At 40.2% G+C, this 18255-nt stretch overlaps 2 protein-coding genes across 2 annotated transcripts in view; one reads left to right on the top strand and one right to left on the bottom strand.

Moving 5' to 3' along the window:
- Window positions 1–1875: 1875 nt before the first annotated feature.
- Window positions 1876–5879, bottom strand: cry5 (cryptochrome circadian regulator 5). The gene is made up of 11 exons (XM_086174805.1): window positions 5770–5879; window positions 5258–5512; window positions 4978–5172; window positions 4758–4876; window positions 4445–4593; window positions 3928–4068; window positions 3648–3815; window positions 3423–3563; window positions 3149–3300; window positions 2851–3071; window positions 1876–2740 (listed from the first exon to the last, which is right to left on the bottom strand). Exons 2-11 carry the CDS (start codon window positions 5470–5472, stop codon window positions 2679–2681), a joined length of 1563 nt encoding a protein of 520 aa, XP_086030931.1. The 5' UTR covers window positions 5473–5512; window positions 5770–5879; the 3' UTR covers window positions 1876–2678.
- A 2977-nt stretch (window positions 5880–8856) lies between these two features.
- Window positions 8857–18255, top strand: part of LOC147217955 (FERM domain-containing protein 5-like) — a 60097-nt gene continuing 50698 nt past the window's right edge. Inside the window, exon 1 of the mRNA XM_086175114.1 lies at window positions 8857–9246. Within this exon, the coding sequence (XP_086031240.1) occupies window positions 9145–9246 (102 nt within the window). The 5' untranslated portion in view covers window positions 8857–9144. The remainder of the gene's footprint in view (window positions 9247–18255) is intronic.

Raw genomic sequence — 18255 nt, 5'->3', positions numbered from 1 at the left:
ACATGCAAAAGTGCCCCATCCACAGCATATAAAAACAAATCATGCAAGAAGTCTTCACATAGCTGATATCAGGGGCTTGTTGAGGGCCTTGTTTTTACATTGCACTGTAATTGCCTCATGCTTCTCTATGTATAGTCCTTCTCAAAATCCCATGGCGGCTAACAGTGGTGTATTTATTGAGGGACCGCAAATGATGCTCATTGAGATCAGTACATTGGCTTTTTATTCCATTATCTTGTGATAAAATGATATGAATTATTCAGAAGTAACCTCTGGGCTATAATTAGAACCAGCAGCAGACAGGCCAACTTCAGATTCAGATATCTACTGTTTGATGTAGGAAGCAACTGACAGCTAAAGATTTACCTGGTGAATTAATTCACCAAGTAAATGTCTGAAAATGAATGTGTGCTCCTGAACCTTTTCATCAGAAACTCCCCCTTTGTCCTCCCCTTCCACAAACCACCAAAAGAGAAACAGTTCTTGTAAGTCTCTTTACAAAGTCACTGACCTTTCAGCAAAACATTTGACCTTTGATAAATGGGCAATATCAAACAAATAAATACTGATATGGTTCCATCCTTCTGTATGAGCATGACCACATCTACAAGTCTCACATTCGGTATCATCTGCTGAATGACAACATTGTCTCTGAAGGACATTTTTTTTTTTAAGTAACATGGTTGCACAGAATAACAAGAAGTTACAAGCCCACTGATAACAATTATTTGGAAATATGTGCATGGTTTGTATATTGCAAAGCGGGGTAATGAGCAAAAATTAAACAAATATAGTATCTCTTAAGGATTTTATGCATTCTATACAATAGTACAGATAAGTGGCAGATGGCAATGTTATTGTCTAGTGCAAATTTGTGTTTCTATGCTTGTCGTTCATAATATTTATAACTTCATATTTTGAAAATATAATAATATTATTTGGTCTGTTGCTTTCCTTTTCTCCAAACTGTTATTCAAAGTAGGAGAACTACAAAAGAACATAACGGCTGAGATAAATCCCTTCCTAAGCTCCATGAAACATCAGCCAGCACGGGGACAGGCCGTCCTAAGCCAAATGGGGGTTTACAGCCAACTCAGATGAGAAATGTATTTGATTGTGAGGTGTCAACATATCCAGAAAAAGATGGCTACCAATAGAAGAACAGGGGGGGTTAAATTTCAAATTGAATCCATGTAAAAGCATGTAACCAGAGTTTTTTCACTGTAAATGTAGAAAAGTAGTTCATTATCAAGACGGCCCAACTCTAGGAGCGCCCCCAAAGACCCTCCCATTTTCCCATGCACATGCCCATTGGAACAGAATGTTTTGATGTTTGTCTCTGTGGAAACTGAGCTTGGCTTTGTACACCATCTGGCCCGCTGTTTAAGTTATGACATCATATTCTGGTTATTCACACCAGTGTCACCTCCAAGGAAGCAGAAACAGGAGAACTCTGGACCTCCAAGGACAGCTGTGTGTCCTGCGAACTCATCTTGCGTTCATGTAGCACTGCATTTAGCCTGTCAAATGCAGAGATTCAACAGTAACACAGTAACACACACACACACACACACACACATCAATCCATGTTATTTTTGTGGGATTAATGTCATCCTGGAAAAACTGGAGAATTATTTCCTCATGGTTAATTTTGGTCCCTTTATAAATGTGCATGTAGTTTAAATGTACAGATTGAGAGTCTTGTCCTTTGAAATTACCAGCTTTAGTCATGTGTTTATTATTGTGATTGATTTAATGTCAGAGCGTATGGTCTTCACAAGTGACAGAAGTCAATCAATTCACTGAACTTTGTGAAACCAGATGAACAGTAATCTAATGACTTGAGTTATCAGTTACAGATGGAAAAACTGTGAAAATAATATTTGCTCTATATGAAATACTGTAATGTGTCCTTTCGATTTTAACAGTTTTACAGCCTTGTGGTTCTAGATTGTAAAAGTGTTGACTGTGTCTGCTAGGGTGTCATTTCCACAGAAAACTCTGTATATATAAATATCCCTGAAACAAAATATATCTGCTCAATCGTTTAATGGACTACTGTTGATCTGTGCCTGTTGAAGGGTGCAAATTTTTTCTTTAAGTGTATCGAGACTGTCCTCTAGTGGCAACAGTTGAGAACTCCTGATAACCACCAAAGCCTCTTGAGTGGAGTTTAGCAATGTTACCTTGTGAATGACTGAAAATACGTTTTACTTAAAATATTGAAATAAAACATGAGATCTGTGTGTAAATGGGCTTCAATTCATGTCAGACATTAGAATCAATCTTCGACCAAAAATGACATTGCTGAATTAAAATTGTGTACTTTTAATAAGATGTAAGACACTCCTTACAATAGACATACAGGAATAAGACTATACATAGACTAAAAACAGGATAAAGTTAGTGTGTAAAAAAAGCTGCATTTAAAGAGAGATAAAAGCACCAAACCTTAAGAATCTAAATATTAATGGAAAGAAACAGTAAAAAAAATCTACAGTGCCTTAAGTGAAACAGACAAAAAAAACCCAATACAAATTAACATTGTGTAGAAAATAAAACTTTTAACACCAATAAATTGTACTGTCAAATCCCCAATAAAAAGGAAACTCAACCAGCATGCATTAACCAGTATTTAAAAATAAGGCATAACATGGAGGAAAAACACCTGTATTGAATTATGTTCTCTGTCCTTTTTTTTTCATCATATCAACAACTGATGTCGACTTGCGCTTTACACCTGGAAGAAACACAAAGGAAATATCAAATATGTTCTGTGTAAATATAACAATGGCAGAACTGAAAAGCTGTTGAAGAAAAAGGATAATCATGGATAGAACATTTCAATACCTTGCTTTTTGGTGGGAGACTCGCCAGAGGTTGTGGGTCTTTTGGCATAGGCCAACTTCATTCTCTGAATGTTCGTTTTGCTGATCACCTCATGCTTTACAATAGGTTGTGGGTAATCTTTACCAACAATGCATCCCGCTGCCTGCTGGATGCTGTGTGGTGCTTTCCATGGCTCATAAATGTACTGAGCGGGGAACTTCTTCAGAAGTGGAAGATACTTCCTGTAAAGACAGCAGAAGTACTTGATACAGTCTTCACACTTCATGTCAACGTTGCTATTTCAGGTTAACAATCTTACTTGATGTAGTCCCCATTTTTGTCTGTCTTTTTTCCAAAGGCTACAGGGGAGTAGACCCTGAAGAACTGATGGAAGAAGGTACTCGCTGAGAGCCACTGCCAGTTGCCAGCATTTAGAGCCCAGTCTCCATCCAGCAGAAGATACTCAAACACCTTCATGAACAGGAAACAAAATGTTGGAAAAGGCCAGTAGAGACATGATCCTGCAAACAAATCACACTCATCGTAGAATTGTTTCGAGCAAGGAGGTTTGGAGAGGGCATTGATTCGGAAACCTTCTGTCCTTCTTCCCAGCTGATCCAAAGATCTCCCCTGGTGAGGAAACAGGCAACAGCATGCCTGGAAAGGTGATGGATCCAGCCTTCTTGTCTTAGCTGAGTCATGATGGCATCAATGAAGGGGAAACCAGTCCGAGCCTTAAGGGAAAAAGAGCAACTTTAAGTGATTTGGTTTATGCAAACAGGTGATGCTGTTTTCTTTAGGGGAATTTATCTTCGCACCTCTCTCCATGCTGCCAGATGTTCGTGGTTAGTGTCCCAATCCACCTGGGTGCACACAGGGTTGCCCTCCATCTTGTTAAAATTGGGAATTCCCAAACTGGCTGTGTAGAAGAATTCTCTCCAAAGCAGCTGGCCATGGAGGGACACTGGAGGGTTGGAGTGCTTTTGCTGAAAAACACATTCAAACACCATCTCAAAATTCAAGTTGCATTACCATTGCAGATCAGACGTGTCTGACAGCTACATAAATGTAGCAAAACTATACTGCTGGTAAACGAACCCCTTTGTAGACCTCCGTCAGCTTCCACCAGAAGGTGCGTGCAGACAGACAACCAAACGCAACATACGGACTGAGGACAGTGGTGCTGGGGCTCAGAGAGTTTGGAGACGTCAGGGGCTTCTCAAAATTACAAACCCATACCTGATGATGTGAATGAAAGAAACGTGAATCAGAAAACTGCAATAGTTTGTCTTCAGGGTCTTGATAAAAGTGTAATTTAACCTCCTTAGCAGTACCTTACAATGAGATGAGGCTTTTGGTTTTTCTTCCTGAACTCACCTAGACCTCTACATACAAAAAATATGTCTCGGCTTCTGACTGTATAAAGGTCTCCCACCCAAAAAGCAAATTCTTATTTACAATTTCTTTTATTGTCCACGCTCAGTGATCTTGCTGAAGGGTTGTTTCCCTGTACCTCAGAATTACTAACTATTAAATAATGTCTCACTATCATACTAACAGTTCCAACTCCCTTGGCCAAGCAGAGAGAAGAAGTAAAAGTATAAATCGGAATTACTGTTCTCTTCATTTGATCTTCCAGTCTCCGCAGGGCCTCCTGTTCTCCTCCTGGGAACAGCTCCTCTACTGCCGTAGTATGATCAAGCTCACTCAATGCTGGAATCCTGTATTCTTCCTCATCCTTTTCTGAATTAGGGGTCTTCACATCTTCAATGAGTTGGGGGGAAATATGGAAATCAATTTTCCACAATTCAAGACTGAATCTTTAATATTAATCATACTAATATTAAACTGTCCTTACTAAGTGCGCAATGTTTATTAAAAAAAAAAAAAAAAAAGACAATTATCCAGTGTTTTGTGCAATTTATTACCTTTCATGTCTTCAATGGTTGGAGCAGGAATTGGTCTCTTTGGAGGGCCAAGAGATTTTACAATAGCCTGCATACGGTTATATGTGAGAGGAGCTTTTCCATTGTTTTCCTCAATTATTCTATGAAGACAAAATAGGAAAGTTGAGCAGCACAAGAGAAAATAATATATACTCATTTAAATTAATATAATAATCATCAAGGATAGCGTCCCATTTGATACCTTTCTAAATCATAAAGAGTGTGGGAGACTTTATATATGACTTTAACTCCATGTTCTTCAGCCAGGGTGGTCACACGTTTGTCCCGGCTCAAGCTGTAAGGCTCCGAGTCAAACTCGTAGGTCAACTTTGTTACATTCCACTTTGTGATCAGCTTAGGGAGCACATCTTCTGGCTTTCCTCTTGCAACAAATAACCTAAAGGAGGAAGCTTTGACAGTAAAAAAAAAACTGGAGTGTGTAAAGAAAGGTAAAATGTGATGAATAGATGAGCGGGTACTACCTGGAATTGAGTTTTTTAAGGCTGCAGTCCAGGTCTTTGAGAGCTCCTACAAGGAACCTCCAGCGGTTAAATCCCACAATTGTAGTGTTATAAAGTTGGGGGTCCAGGATGAACACGGGATAAATCTCCTTACAGTCCCTCAGTGCAGCCACCAGAGCAGGGTTGTCATGCAGACGCAGTCCCTTGCGAAACCAGTGGATGCTAGTGTGTGCCATGTCTGACCGCAGACCCTCTCAACACGCAAATCGATAAATGCTGTGAAAGATAAAAAAAACGAAAAAAACTAACACACTCTATACATCTATATATGACCAAGTATTTCGGTAAAGTCACAGGAAATTACAGACTACCTAGACATAATAATCATCTGAAAAAGGAAATTAAAGTGAATGAGATCCTCGGAGAAAGTAATTTCTCCTCAAAAAGGCCCACAAACAGAAAAAAAAAAAAAAATAAAAACTTCACACTTTCCATCTACACATTCAATAAACGAAATTGAAAGAAGAGTTTACCTTAAGAATTTACGTCTTGCAGCGTGCTCGACAGTGGTGTCCGTTGTTTAACAACCACTCAAGTTTGGTAACGTGCACGCCGATGGTTATGAAACCCGGAAGTTCTGTTACGTTTGCAACAAAATCAGCAAATCAGAGGACGGAGGAGGGAAGACGCCGAATCGACATATGTAACTGACACTTTACCATCACTTCCACTAGATGTCGCCAGAGCACGGACAGACCGTCACCAGCGGAATGACCTCTGTGTGACTTTACACCTTGACTAAATTGGACTCATACCTTTCTGGAATTTGAAATTCAATTTCATATTTGTAAGTATTTGCTCTCGCTAAGCAGACCTTGAAGGAGAAACAGTAGACTTTAGTTTGACGTGACCACTCAATAGAGGCAGACCAACCACCGCAGATCACAGAGAAAAAACAAAGCAAAACAGAACGGCACATTATATTCAACCTCTAGTTCAATATAAAACCACCTGTCTTGGTCAGACCTCATCATATTAGTGTTATTATTATTTGGTTTGGCTGGATCTACCTGAGGGTCTGACCTGCATTGCTGATTTTTTGAACAAGTATAAGCAATCAGCCATGCATTAGTGTTATAATTTTATTTCAAAAGCGCCCCGGGTTGTCTAGACTGCCCTGAAATGTCTCTCCTAATTACATAAGACAGCTATTCTCTGCAATTGGACCTTAGTTGGGATACCTAAAGTAATAGTGACAGTGCCGGCTCTGCAGATAATATGAAATGAAAACAGAAGACATTTGGGAATATAAAGAGACTGGTGTTTGCAAAATAAAAGCTTTTTTTTTCTGATCACACCTAAGAATGCAAGCCCCTAACATTACCATGCTATTTCATAGCGGTGTAAGTCTCCTGTAAGAATCCCAAAAGGTAATAAAGCTTGAAATAATTTAATAGTTCCCTCTGAGTCTTCAGCACCGATGTCGTTACAACAACAAATTTAATGTGAGTCCATTTAAAAGAACACAATTATATGACAAGGGGAAATGTAAGTGTTTGAGAGGCTGCGATAGCCATCTGTGCATATTCTGAAATGCTGCATATCTGTCAGATTGTGGTGAATAATACTGGCAAGTAATTATTGGGGTAATTTATAGAAAACAAGAAACAAGTATATTGCAACACACTCTGCATGCTCTCTGATGGCTTAGACTGCTGCAGCATCAGTGACTGAGACTGCAGTGGAGCACGTACCGGCTGGAGTAGGACAGGAGCTCTCGAACCCTGGAGGGCTGCAATGGCACCTGATCAAAAGGCTGGGAAACCTCAAGCACCGGAGCCTTGGAAGGCTGTTGACCTTTTTGTGATGATTTCAAAAACACATGTTTCAAGCTACTCTATACTCCCTAAAGAAAATCTATGATTTTTTTTTCAGCAACGGTTTGTCTGTTCAGCCTGAGCCCTGAAGCATCCATTCTGCTGGTATGGCCTGACCAGCATATTAGTAGGCTTCTGGTACTGTCCTGCAGTACAACCTGTTCTGCAGCTCCTCTATAACCACAAACAAGAGAAGTCAATCTTAAGGAGGGGAAAATAGCAATCAATAGAATACTATTGATATATACTACTACTACTAAAATATACTACTATTACTATTATAACCTCTAAAGAAAGAGGTTTGTGTGATATACAGTAGAGAACATACCCAGTCAAAGCAGCAACAAGGAAGTCCTTAAAAAAGTTCAACCATCTGGAGACCAAGGCTCAACAACAAACACTTTCTTTTCAACAAATTCATTGTGTGATTTATATTAATCATCCCTTTGATTCCAACTGTTGTCTTCCTTTTGATGCACTTCATTGCCTCTTATAAGTTGTGTACAAGAAGACCAGCACATCTCACTGGTTCAAGGTGCTTTACATTAGATTCATCCATTCACACACACACTGATAGCGGCAGAGATGCTATGCAAGGTGCTGACCAGACCATCGGGAGCAACTGGGACCCCCCCCCCCCCCCCCCCCCCCCCAACGCCCCCAAACAATTAAATCAGGTTTTCCTTTTGTTATAAAGCTACATCTTTTTCTTTTTGGCTTTTCCGCCACAGTCAATCAACATCCTCCAACTCACCCTATTCTCTGTATCCTCTTCTGTCACACCCATAAACTTCTTGTCCCCTTTCACTTCATCCATGAATCTTCTCTTTGGTCTTCCACTAGACCTCCTGCCTGGCAGTTCCAACCTCAGCATCCTTCTACCAATATATTCACAATCCTTCCTCTGTGCATGGCCGAACCATCTCAGCCTGGCATCTCTGCTCTTATCTCTACAACATCTAACATGTGCTGTCCCTCTAACTGACTCATTCCTGATCCTATCCATCCTGGTCACTCCCAAAGAGAACCTCAACATCTTCATCTCTGCAACTTCCAGCTCGACATGGTTCAGTCATGCACAGAGGAGGGATAGTGAATATATTTGTAGAAGGATGCTGGGATTGGAGCAGCCAGGCAGGAGGTCTAGAGGAAGACCAAAGAGAAGATTTAAAGACAAAGTGACAGAGGACATGAAGTTAGTTGATGTGAGAGGAGAGGATACAGAGGATAGGGTTAAATGGAGGAGGTTGATTCTCTGTGGCAACCGCTTAAAGGGAGCAGCCGAAAGGAAAAGAAGATACACCTGCTGCGTACAGAATGACAATAAAGTCTGTCTGTCTTTTCTTCAATGCCAGCTCTGCTTCCAGTCTCTTCTTTTCTTCTCTTTGGTCTTCGAGGCCTCTCTCCTGGTAGTTCCAACCTCGGCATCCTTCTACCAATATACTTCCTATCCCATAAAACTAACAAAACAAACAAAACAAAACAAAACAACAGACCCGAGTGTTATCATGATTCCCTGCCATATGGCCGGAGTCACGACGCGCAGCAACCTATCGGAATGCGGGCTCTCCTCCCGGGCGAAGGCGGGTTCCCAGCCCGTGACCTATTGGCTGTCAGACGCGCCGTTCAACCCGCCCAGCAGCATCCGAGAGCGGCATGGCAACGGCGCAGCAGAGGCGGGGTGGTGGTGGTGATGTGGGGTGTGTGTGTGTGTGATGAGGTTGTGTGTGTGTGTGGGGTGGGGTGGAGGGGTGGGGGGTGGCAGTTTAACCGGACCAGAGGGAGAGCAGCGGCGGCAGCAGCACTATTTCCATCCCCCCCCTCCTCCTTCTCTGAGTGGAGAAATGCTGCGTGTGGCATCAGTCAACCGGCAGACACTGACGTGAAGATGCACCATCGCCGCCGCTCCACAAGGTCGCCGACGCTGACCAGGTGTTGGACCCGAGAGCCAGGACGTCGCTGAAGATCAACTTATATGTATGCGCCGTGCGCCCCCTTCTCCCCGGTCCCGCGCGTAAGACTGCTGAGAAGATGCTGAGCCGGCTGATGAGCAGCAGCATCAGGAGTCTGGACAGGGAATGCAACTGCACTGTGAGACTGTTGGACGATTCGGAGTACACCTGCACCATACAGGTCAGTCAGGATCTGAGATCACCTTTTTGTGGAGGACGTACCACTAACACACCGGGGATGGGGTGGGGTGGGGTGTGTGTGTGTGTGGGGGGGTTATCAGGTAAAAATGACGCATACCCGAATATCCCCCCCACACACCCCGATCTGCTCATAGAATATATAAATCAACCGCTGCATATTTTTTTTTTTTGCATGTCTTCTCGTGTTTTTTTGTTGTTGTTGTTGTTGGGGTTGCAGATGTCAGACATCCCCGGAGCCGGTCAGCCCGTCATGACCGCACACGTTGCGTGTATTGCGCAGTAAATCCACAGCTGCCATTCAGTAGAATAGCATTCCTGATCGGAGTGCAATAAAAAACGAGGAGAGTTTTTCCTTTCACTGTTGGTTTTTCATTTTTGATCTTTTTTAAACCATGCTCTTTCATTCATTGATGCAGGTATGCATGCGTGGAGAAAAGCAGTGTTTAGTTTTTGAAGACATCATTTGATGTCAATGCAGCTCCAAATGGGTGGTGGGTTATATCCTCTGAGAACCCCCCACCCCACCACACCACACCACACCACACCCCAGAGGGACCAGAGGGACGTTTAATGGAGGTTGGATTAGATCATGCTTGTTGAGTGGATCTTGTAGGACATCATACACTTGTCTCGACAACACAGGTGTGCTACCCAGGTGTCTCACCTTCAACCCAGCCCCAATTAGAAAAAAAAAAAAAAAAAATCTCCACAACCTTCACTTCCCCTGCTCGTTCGTTTCCCAACAAAGTGAAATAAGCTTCAACCACCCCACCCAAAAGAAAACATTTTTCCATAAAACAATAGTGCATTTGCTCCCCCTGTGTTTTCAATTGGACTAGCATTACATGACAAAATGAGGATCAGCCTGCCTAAATAAACAAAGCAAAGAAACAAAATTTAACTTGTTTTCCAACCTGCCTTTGAGCATGTCCTGTTTCCACCCAAAATGGTGGCTGGTGGCGTTTACCTTAAAAGGCCCTTAGAAGTAGTTGCCATCTATTTTGACTAAAATGGCTCTATTAAGTTGTCCTTGTCTTTTTTCCTCTTTTTTTTTTTTTTTTCTTTTCCCCCAACGACAACGGCAGACCTTGTCGATTTTTATTATTGGCCGCATTGAAACAATGGTAACTTTTTTGAGGCCAAAGTGTGTGGTTCTTTTGTGTAGTATGGAGTGAGGTTGCAAGTTCCTGCATTGTGCTTTCTCCTGTAGATCAATGCCCTTTGTACCACTGACGGGTCTATACAGATGCTTTCCTGGACTCCTGATAAAACAGTGTAGACTTTGTACGCTGTCATGACTGTTTAATTTGCAATACTTTGTGTCATCTCAAAAATCAATTGTCGATTGACATGAATGATGTGAGACATGGAGTCAGTGAACGACGGTTCATTTTATAAGAGCGTGGTTTAGCAACAGTGAGGGTTAATGTGGTTTACCTCCGAGGAAATCAGAAACGCTTTTTGTAGTTGCGTCATTGAGAAATCTGGCTGGTGCATCGTCTCACCTGGTTGTTTGAATTTTCAGAAGCTGCTTGTGATGTCTCGTCCTCAAAGAGATTCCATCGCCGCAGAATTAGAGATGATAGCACAAAGAGACTATCCCCACCTGCTCATTCCTTGAATCTGAAAGCAAAGGTTGTGCACTGTAACAACTTTAATTGGCAGAGCTTTAGGAACAGATTAAATGGCAATTTTACACCAGCCCAGGGTATCACACCGCATATCCTTACCATGTCTGTAACAAAATAAGAGAAATTGACCAACAAGTGGTGGTGCCGTGAATCTATTTCATGGGATTTCATACTTGAATCATCAAATAACTGATTTTTCTTAAATTGTCAATCTAAAAATATAATTACCATCATTCCTCATGTGTTTTGTTTTTTACAGCACAACCCTCCTCCTGTGTTTTTGCGTGCGACCCCTCTTCGGGACATGAATCTTTGAATGTCTTCTGACCAAATCTGTTTATCAGTGTATGCAGCACTGCTCTGGCTTGACTTGTGAGTTGTGTCTTCACCCAGTTTGCCTGTCAAGATCTGCTGATGCTTCCCTTTTAGCTATTGAATGCACAGCAGGGACTGAATACTTAATGTGTAGTGAAGACTCTTTGGGAGGGATTAGCTCCCCATTGGTACATTTCATTATTTTGCCAAAAGAAAAACAGAAATTTTCTTCTTATTTTTCCCTGTGGGGCTATTTATGGAAACACAATTGTCCAAACAGACACATAGATGGGATCCTTGGCACAATTAATTGTCTATTGTTATAAACAACCTACCCATTTAGTTTCTGTTATAAAGGCATGTGAACAAATACAGGAAATTGAACTGGGACTATAACATAATTCTGAATATACATTGTGTAACATTTATCATTTTGGTAAGAGCCATCACAATTATCTTATTGGACCATGAAAACCATTGTTGGCTCAGTGTGAATGAGAGCGAAAACTGCTGTCCTTTTCTGCACTCTGGGGATGCAGCCTAGAATGATAGGTCCTCATGAGGCTTGATGGTCACCCCCCTCCATTTAGCTCAATTAGTCCACACCTCACACTGCCATCGTTACACTGACATCACATCAGAGGGGAATAATGATGCCGATGACCTTCATAAATGGATAGTATGGAGTGGTAAAAGGCAGAGTAAGGAGCATCATTATTCATAGGGCTGCCACTAAAAGATAAAGCAAACCTTTTTTTTTAAATTGAGCACATCGAGATTGTGGACCATTTTCCCTGTCTGTGTGTTTTGTGGCCAGCCCATTTAGATTCCACTCCCGTCAATCATTCACCCCCACCCACAGTGTGGGCATGTCCCTCTCCTGTACTGATAACATTTTACTGGTCATGTCATGTGCCTAAATACATGAGGAAACTTATTGCTGTTGCTCCTTTGTAAAACTCATCCACTGCATGATTTCTAAATTCTCAAAGCTTCAAGTGACAACACGCACCAGTCCTGCATTACAGCACAATCCTTTATATGGGTATGCATTGCTTGCAAATCCATTAAAAACGATTGCATTTTAACCATTAGCTGTCCCCTTCAGAAAATAGACAGATCATGCTTAGAGTGCTCCATGCTCGGTGGCATGGCCGGGGCAACACGTGATTCAGGACCAGTAATCATCAAAACTGTTCCACTTATTGTGGGTGGTGATCAAAATAGCTGTCACATTATTCAGAATACAGATGTACAAGCTGCTCATCTCTGTACATGGCAAAGCTATACTGATAAACAGCTGATCCCTGATAATTACCTATGTAGAATAAAGCTAAAGTAGTCAAAGGTCAAAACAGTGCACATGGTGCAAAATAGGTAGATCAGTTAACTATGGCCGGTTGAATGATCCATGTTAAATGTATGTTCAACCTGGGTATAGCATGAGCAGGAGTTAACAGAAAATGTCTGCTCTTTATCCCTAGAAAATCTCAACAGATTGGATCATTGTGAACTCAGATACAGTATGCAGTAATGGCAACTTACTCTACCCACACCTGAAGGGACTCGGATTGATACTTGCACCCATCATGTTAAGTCTTATAAGTCTAATATGGGTTGTTTGCTTTTACTGACTGTGATTGACTGGCGACCAGTCCAGGGTTTACCCCACCTCTCGGCCGGTGACAGCTGGGATAGGCTCCAGTATTTCCAGACCTGATTATAGGAAAAGAGGCAGAAGATGGCTGGATAAATGGATGGATTAATATCCAGATATACTTTTTTGTGTTGAACCTTGTCTCACTTGTAAATAGAAACTTATGATTACCCAGAGATTGCTCAATCATCATTTTATTAATCATGATGGCAATGCCAATCAAGTAATCTTGAAGTCCTCTGGAACCAATGATTGTAAAGTCCCTGCTGTTCAGTGTATCTGTTGCTGTGAAATTGTCCATATTAAAAAAAAATGTAAACAGTTGGGATATTCTTAAAAATCAGAAAATCAGCATTTTTTGACAAATTTAGGCAGTAACACATTTTTGAGGGTGAAGATGAATATTTTCAATTGAAATTTATTCTATGGCTACCATATAAAACAAAAGAGTCCCCCCCCAGAAAAAAGAGAAAAAGAGAGGAACTTGGATGGTGGAATATAGTAAATTAAAGTGAGATGCAAGCTACATCAGCTGCAGCTGGGTTTTTCTGTCACTATCAGAAAACCCAAGGAAATACACCAATAACAACCCTAATGCCTGGTGCAACTTAATACAACAAGGCATAGGACACATTCTATAAAAGCTGAGCAAAGATATAGAAGTCAACATTTCGTTAGAGGCAGTACGCAAGCCAGAAAACGAAATTAATGAATTGACATGAAAGAGCAAGCTGAGTAAATCATTTGTTTTACATTTGCGTTATGTATGACAGCAGAACTACAGAAAATAACAATCCACATTGATTCATTTCTTTTAAACTACAGGTATAATGTCATACACAATATGTATAGCAATCAATAAATCACAAAACAGTTTTTAAAGAAGAAAAATATATCAAGTTACTCAAGTTTTTCATCCTGTTACTATCGAGCAAATCATCTGAGTTTTTTTTATTCCGTCCAGTTATTTTTTCATTCATTTTCAGTATGAACGTTGCGTGGTTTCCACTCACTTGGAATTCCTTTCATGGAGCATAAGATACATACCCAAGAATGGGAGAAAGATTAATGACCGAAATAATATTGATCCACCAAGATTGTGAACGAGCGTTTCAATCCCCTGGCACCGACTCAGATCCCGTATCCCTTTAATGAAATTAGAACTGCAATTTTTGAAGCCAGCTGTAGGGTTTAGGAGGTGCTCTTCTTGTTTTACATCATGGGTGCATTACTGAAATGGGTTCCCATCAAAAAACCAAGAGGTCTGTCTACTTCCTTCTAAAAAAGGGCTCTTTTAAATTGGAATAGAAATTTTAATTGTGTCACAATTCAGCACAATAATGATGGAAAGGACTCCATTTTCATAGCAGACCATAGATTTGGTAGGTTTAGTGACTGAATTGGGCCCAAATTGCAGGATTTGTGTCCTGCCAACATATCATACAATGATACACACAGTAGGGAAGAACAAGTATTTGATACATTGCTGATTTTTCAGCTTTTCTTACTTGCAAAGCATGTAGAGGTCTGTAATTTTTTATCATAGGTACTCTTCAAATGTGAGTGACGGAATAAAAAACAAAAATCACGAAAATCACATTGTATGACTTTCAAATAATTAATTTGCTTTTTAATGTATAACGTAAGTATTTTATCACCTACCAACCAGTAAGAATTGCAGCTCTCACAGACTTATTACTCCTTCTTTAAGAAGTCCTCCTTTTCTCCACTCATTACCTGTATCAACTGTACCAGTTTGAACTCCTTACCTTTATAAAAGACACCTGTCTACACACTCAATCAAAAAACTCAAACCTCTCCACAATGGCCGAGACCAGAGAGCTGTGCAAGGACATCAAGGATAAAACTGTAGACATGCACAAGGCTGGGATGGGCTACAAGACAATAGGTAAGCAGTTTGGTGAGAAGGCAACAACTTTTGACACAATTGTTAGAAAATGTAAGAAGTTCACGATCACGGTCCATCTCCCTCAGTCTGGGACTCCATGCAAGATCTCACCTCGTGGTACATTAATGATCATGAGGAAGGTGAGGAATCAGCCCAGAACTATATGGCTGAACCTGATCAAAGACCTAAGGAGAGCTGGGACCACAGTCTCAAAGAAAATTGTTAGTAACACAGTACGCCATCATGAATTAAAATCCTGCAGCGCATGCAAGGTCCCCCTGCTCAAGCCAGCACATGTCCAGGCCTGTCTGAAGTTTGCCAGTGACCATCTGGATGATCCAGAAGTCATGTGGGCTGAAAAGACAAAAATAGAGCTTTTTGGTCTAAAGTAAATGAAAATAAATGACTTAAAAATCATACAATGTGTTCCTCTGGATTTCTGTTTTTAGATTCCGTCACTCACAGTTGAAAAGTACCTAACAGTTGTTCTCCCCACTTTATCTGTTAGGTTAAATGGTCACAGATATAGCAAAGTCACACCAAAGCCCATTCTTACATTTGCTGAATTTCTTCTATTGTGAACATGTGAACGATAATAAATGATCGAGAGGTTTCATTACATCAAACTGCAGAGTAGTACGGTTACTTCCTCACAAAGGTACACAAATCTGCATTGCATGGGTTAGAATTTGCTCACAGTACATACTTTTTTGTATGTGTCATGCACTCCAGAGACCAAAGTTGACATTTTGTCGGCTGCTTTGGAAGTTGATATGACATGACTTTTATATAAAACAAAACAACCTCAATATCCTTTTTTTAAACAAAAAAAAAAATGTTTTTATGGATGGCAGCTTCTTTAATAATAAATGAGGAGTCTGCTCTCACACTTGAGAAGGCATCTGTGGCATCACACTAATTCCATAAACTCTTTCATTCATAATATGTAATTAAGATCTGATGGCACTTTTTTTTAAAGGTCATACATTCTTCCACTGTAGCCGTCTTATTAAATAACAGACCATCTCAGTGCTCTCTAAAATTAGCATTTTACTCCGTGACTCTCAGATGTCAGTGGTTCAGAAGAGCGGTAAAAGAGGAGCTCTGATTATAAAAGGAAATTCACATTGCACGGTGAGTGGGGATGGAATATTGCAGAGGATGGAACCGACATACTGGATTGATTTGAGGTTTTGTGGCACTCTGGCTAAAATCTAGTCTGGAGAGTTCAATATTTAAACGTGTTGTGAAGTTATTGTTAGTTTGTACTTTTAGTTAATTATGCTTTCACAAAGTATAGTATCCAAATGGATTTGTCTGTGTATTATTGACCAGTTATCAGCTCTTTGCAGTGCTTTCTGTACTCATACACATATTTGTTAAATATGCTAAATTGTCCCTCCTGTCAGAGACAAGATCAAGCTATCTGCAGATGAATACAGTTATAAGGACATCCTGCACGACTCATAACTATTTAAATTGAACCTAGAATTTTTCTCTTAATAACACCCAAAAATGTAATTTTTGTGCTTCTAGTAGATTTATCCTACTGAGGCCTGTGGTCTGCAACATCATTTTGATTGAAACGCTGCCTGCAGAATGAAATGTTCATTTATGACACAGACAGTTTTTTGAGATAAGCCTTTCAGGATCGGGCACACTTCAAATTAGAGCGTTTGACTGTTTGCTATTACAATAATGGAGTATGACTCCAGACACATCAGAGCCTCTGCTCGCACAGGTCTTATTATAATGTCAAAGTCCAATTTTCTTGAATTGAAATAAATGGTTTAATTTTGAAAAAATAGAAAACCAACAAGTTCACCTGACTTTAAATTATGCTGAGTGATAGAAATCAAGACGATATAGTGTATTGATATTACGGTAACTGCTGATAACTTTTGTAGTAGACGATCGAGTAGACGATTAAATAGATCATAATCCAGTGAAATCCATTGATACGAGCAGAGAGCTTGTGTGAATAAGTTCCTGAAATTAGGACAAAAAACTGACAGTGAAGGCAATGCCGCCGCACATGAATGCTTTTCACATTCTGCGGCATCTTAACAACTCAAATACCAAGAATGAAAGACTAATTTATCAGTCATGACTTTATCTGGAAATCGTAAATAATTTTGCTAAGTCAACAATGTAAAATCATGAATGACATCTCTTTTCCCATAATTTCTTAAAAAGCTTCATTCATCTACATTTGAGTTTTCAGAGTTAAATGAAGGTTATTTTGCCTCCGATGCACTTTGACACATGCCATCAGAGGCTTGCGTTGAGCATCCATGACCTTAAGGAGGCTTGAAATGTAGCAATTAAGCTGAAGGTTGGCAATGTAGAATGATTGTTTTTCTCTCATGCCATGGCTCCGGAGGTGTTTGATGAAATCAGCTTATGAAATAGGAGCAGCACTGACAGGATAACTTGTCTGAGTTCAAGGCGCACGCTGGTCATCCTGGATTTGCTGTGTTGCAGCATCCAGAGGTAACTTGTGATGAAATCTTGTTCTGCAATACATTGTTTCACACTCTTTCTTCTATCTTTTCAGTTCTCATATGTGTCCTTTATCTGGCCAGTCTTTTTTTTTTTTTCTTTTTTTCTGACAAGTCCCAGAATTTCTCAAATGCCAGAATTTTTTTTCCTTGCTTTCGTTTTTTTCTCCTCCTCCTTCTCTTTTTGCCTGTGTATCTCTCCTATCTTTGCTAGAAGTGCAGCGGCTGAGCAGATTAATGAACTTGTCCTGGAAGAACCTCACAGAAGTCGGCAAAGCCTATCTGTACTCTATGAAAATTAACAAAACCCCTAGCTAAATACATTTTGTAGCAAAAGGTCACCAAATGTTCATTCTTTTATTGGGGTTTCTAGATGTTCCTTGAATCTCTGCTGTGTTGGACCTATAGGGCTTGTCAGACTCCTATAGAGTTTTCTTTGAACTCTATAGGAATAATTGTCCCTATAAATACATAAAAGGTTGGACATAAATTGAAAAGAAATAAATATGTATAATATATTCATCATTGTTAGAATTTTACCCCATTTGGCATTCGCACTAGGGTTTAGATTTATAGATTAATCTGCCCTGCCACTGCCTTGACTTTCAATAAAATGGTATTCAAAATATTAGCAATTCAGATGATTATTTTAAACAATGCATAATTTGTGTTTTATTGATCACATGTATATTAATGTTGTCTATTTTCCACACACAACATCAGCTGTGGGATAGGCTCCAGCACCCCTGCGACCCTGAATGCATGATAAGCAGTATAGATAATAAATGAGTGTGTTCGGGTGCCATTATTAGAAATCCTGACAATGGCCTCACATCTACCTTCAATCAAATATGAGCATCTTAATGAAAATGGAGGCCTGCAGGCAATATAGGTAAAACATGTAATTTTTTTACACCCATATTTCACAGTAAGATCCTCATAGTTCAGCCAAACAGTAAAGTTAAAATGCCTTTTT

The sequence above is a fragment of the Fistularia commersonii genome, chromosome 27 (assembly GCF_037954325.1).
Source record: "Fistularia commersonii isolate RoL2024-O1a breed Wild chromosome 27, RoL_Fcom_v1.0, whole genome shotgun sequence".
NCBI lineage: Eukaryota > Metazoa > Chordata > Actinopteri > Syngnathiformes > Fistulariidae > Fistularia > Fistularia commersonii.
Note: the sequence above shows the minus strand (reverse complement) of the source record. Positions and strands in the feature narration are given on the sequence as shown.

What these genes read in the sequence shown, in the direction of transcription:
- cry5 (XM_086174805.1), bottom strand. Translation starts at nt 5,472, where the DNA reads ATGGCACACACTAGCATCCACTGGTTTCGCAAGGGACTGCGTCTGCAT. An exon ending in ACTCTTTATGATTTAGAAAG is followed by an intron (nt 4,877 to 4,977) that starts GTATCAAATGGG and finishes TTGTCTTCATAG; the next exon opens with AATAATTGAGGAAAACAATG. An exon ending in TGACGGAGGTCTACAAAGGG is followed by an intron (nt 3,816 to 3,927) that starts GTTCGTTTACCA and finishes TGTGTTTTTCAG; the next exon opens with CAAAAGCACTCCAACCCTCC.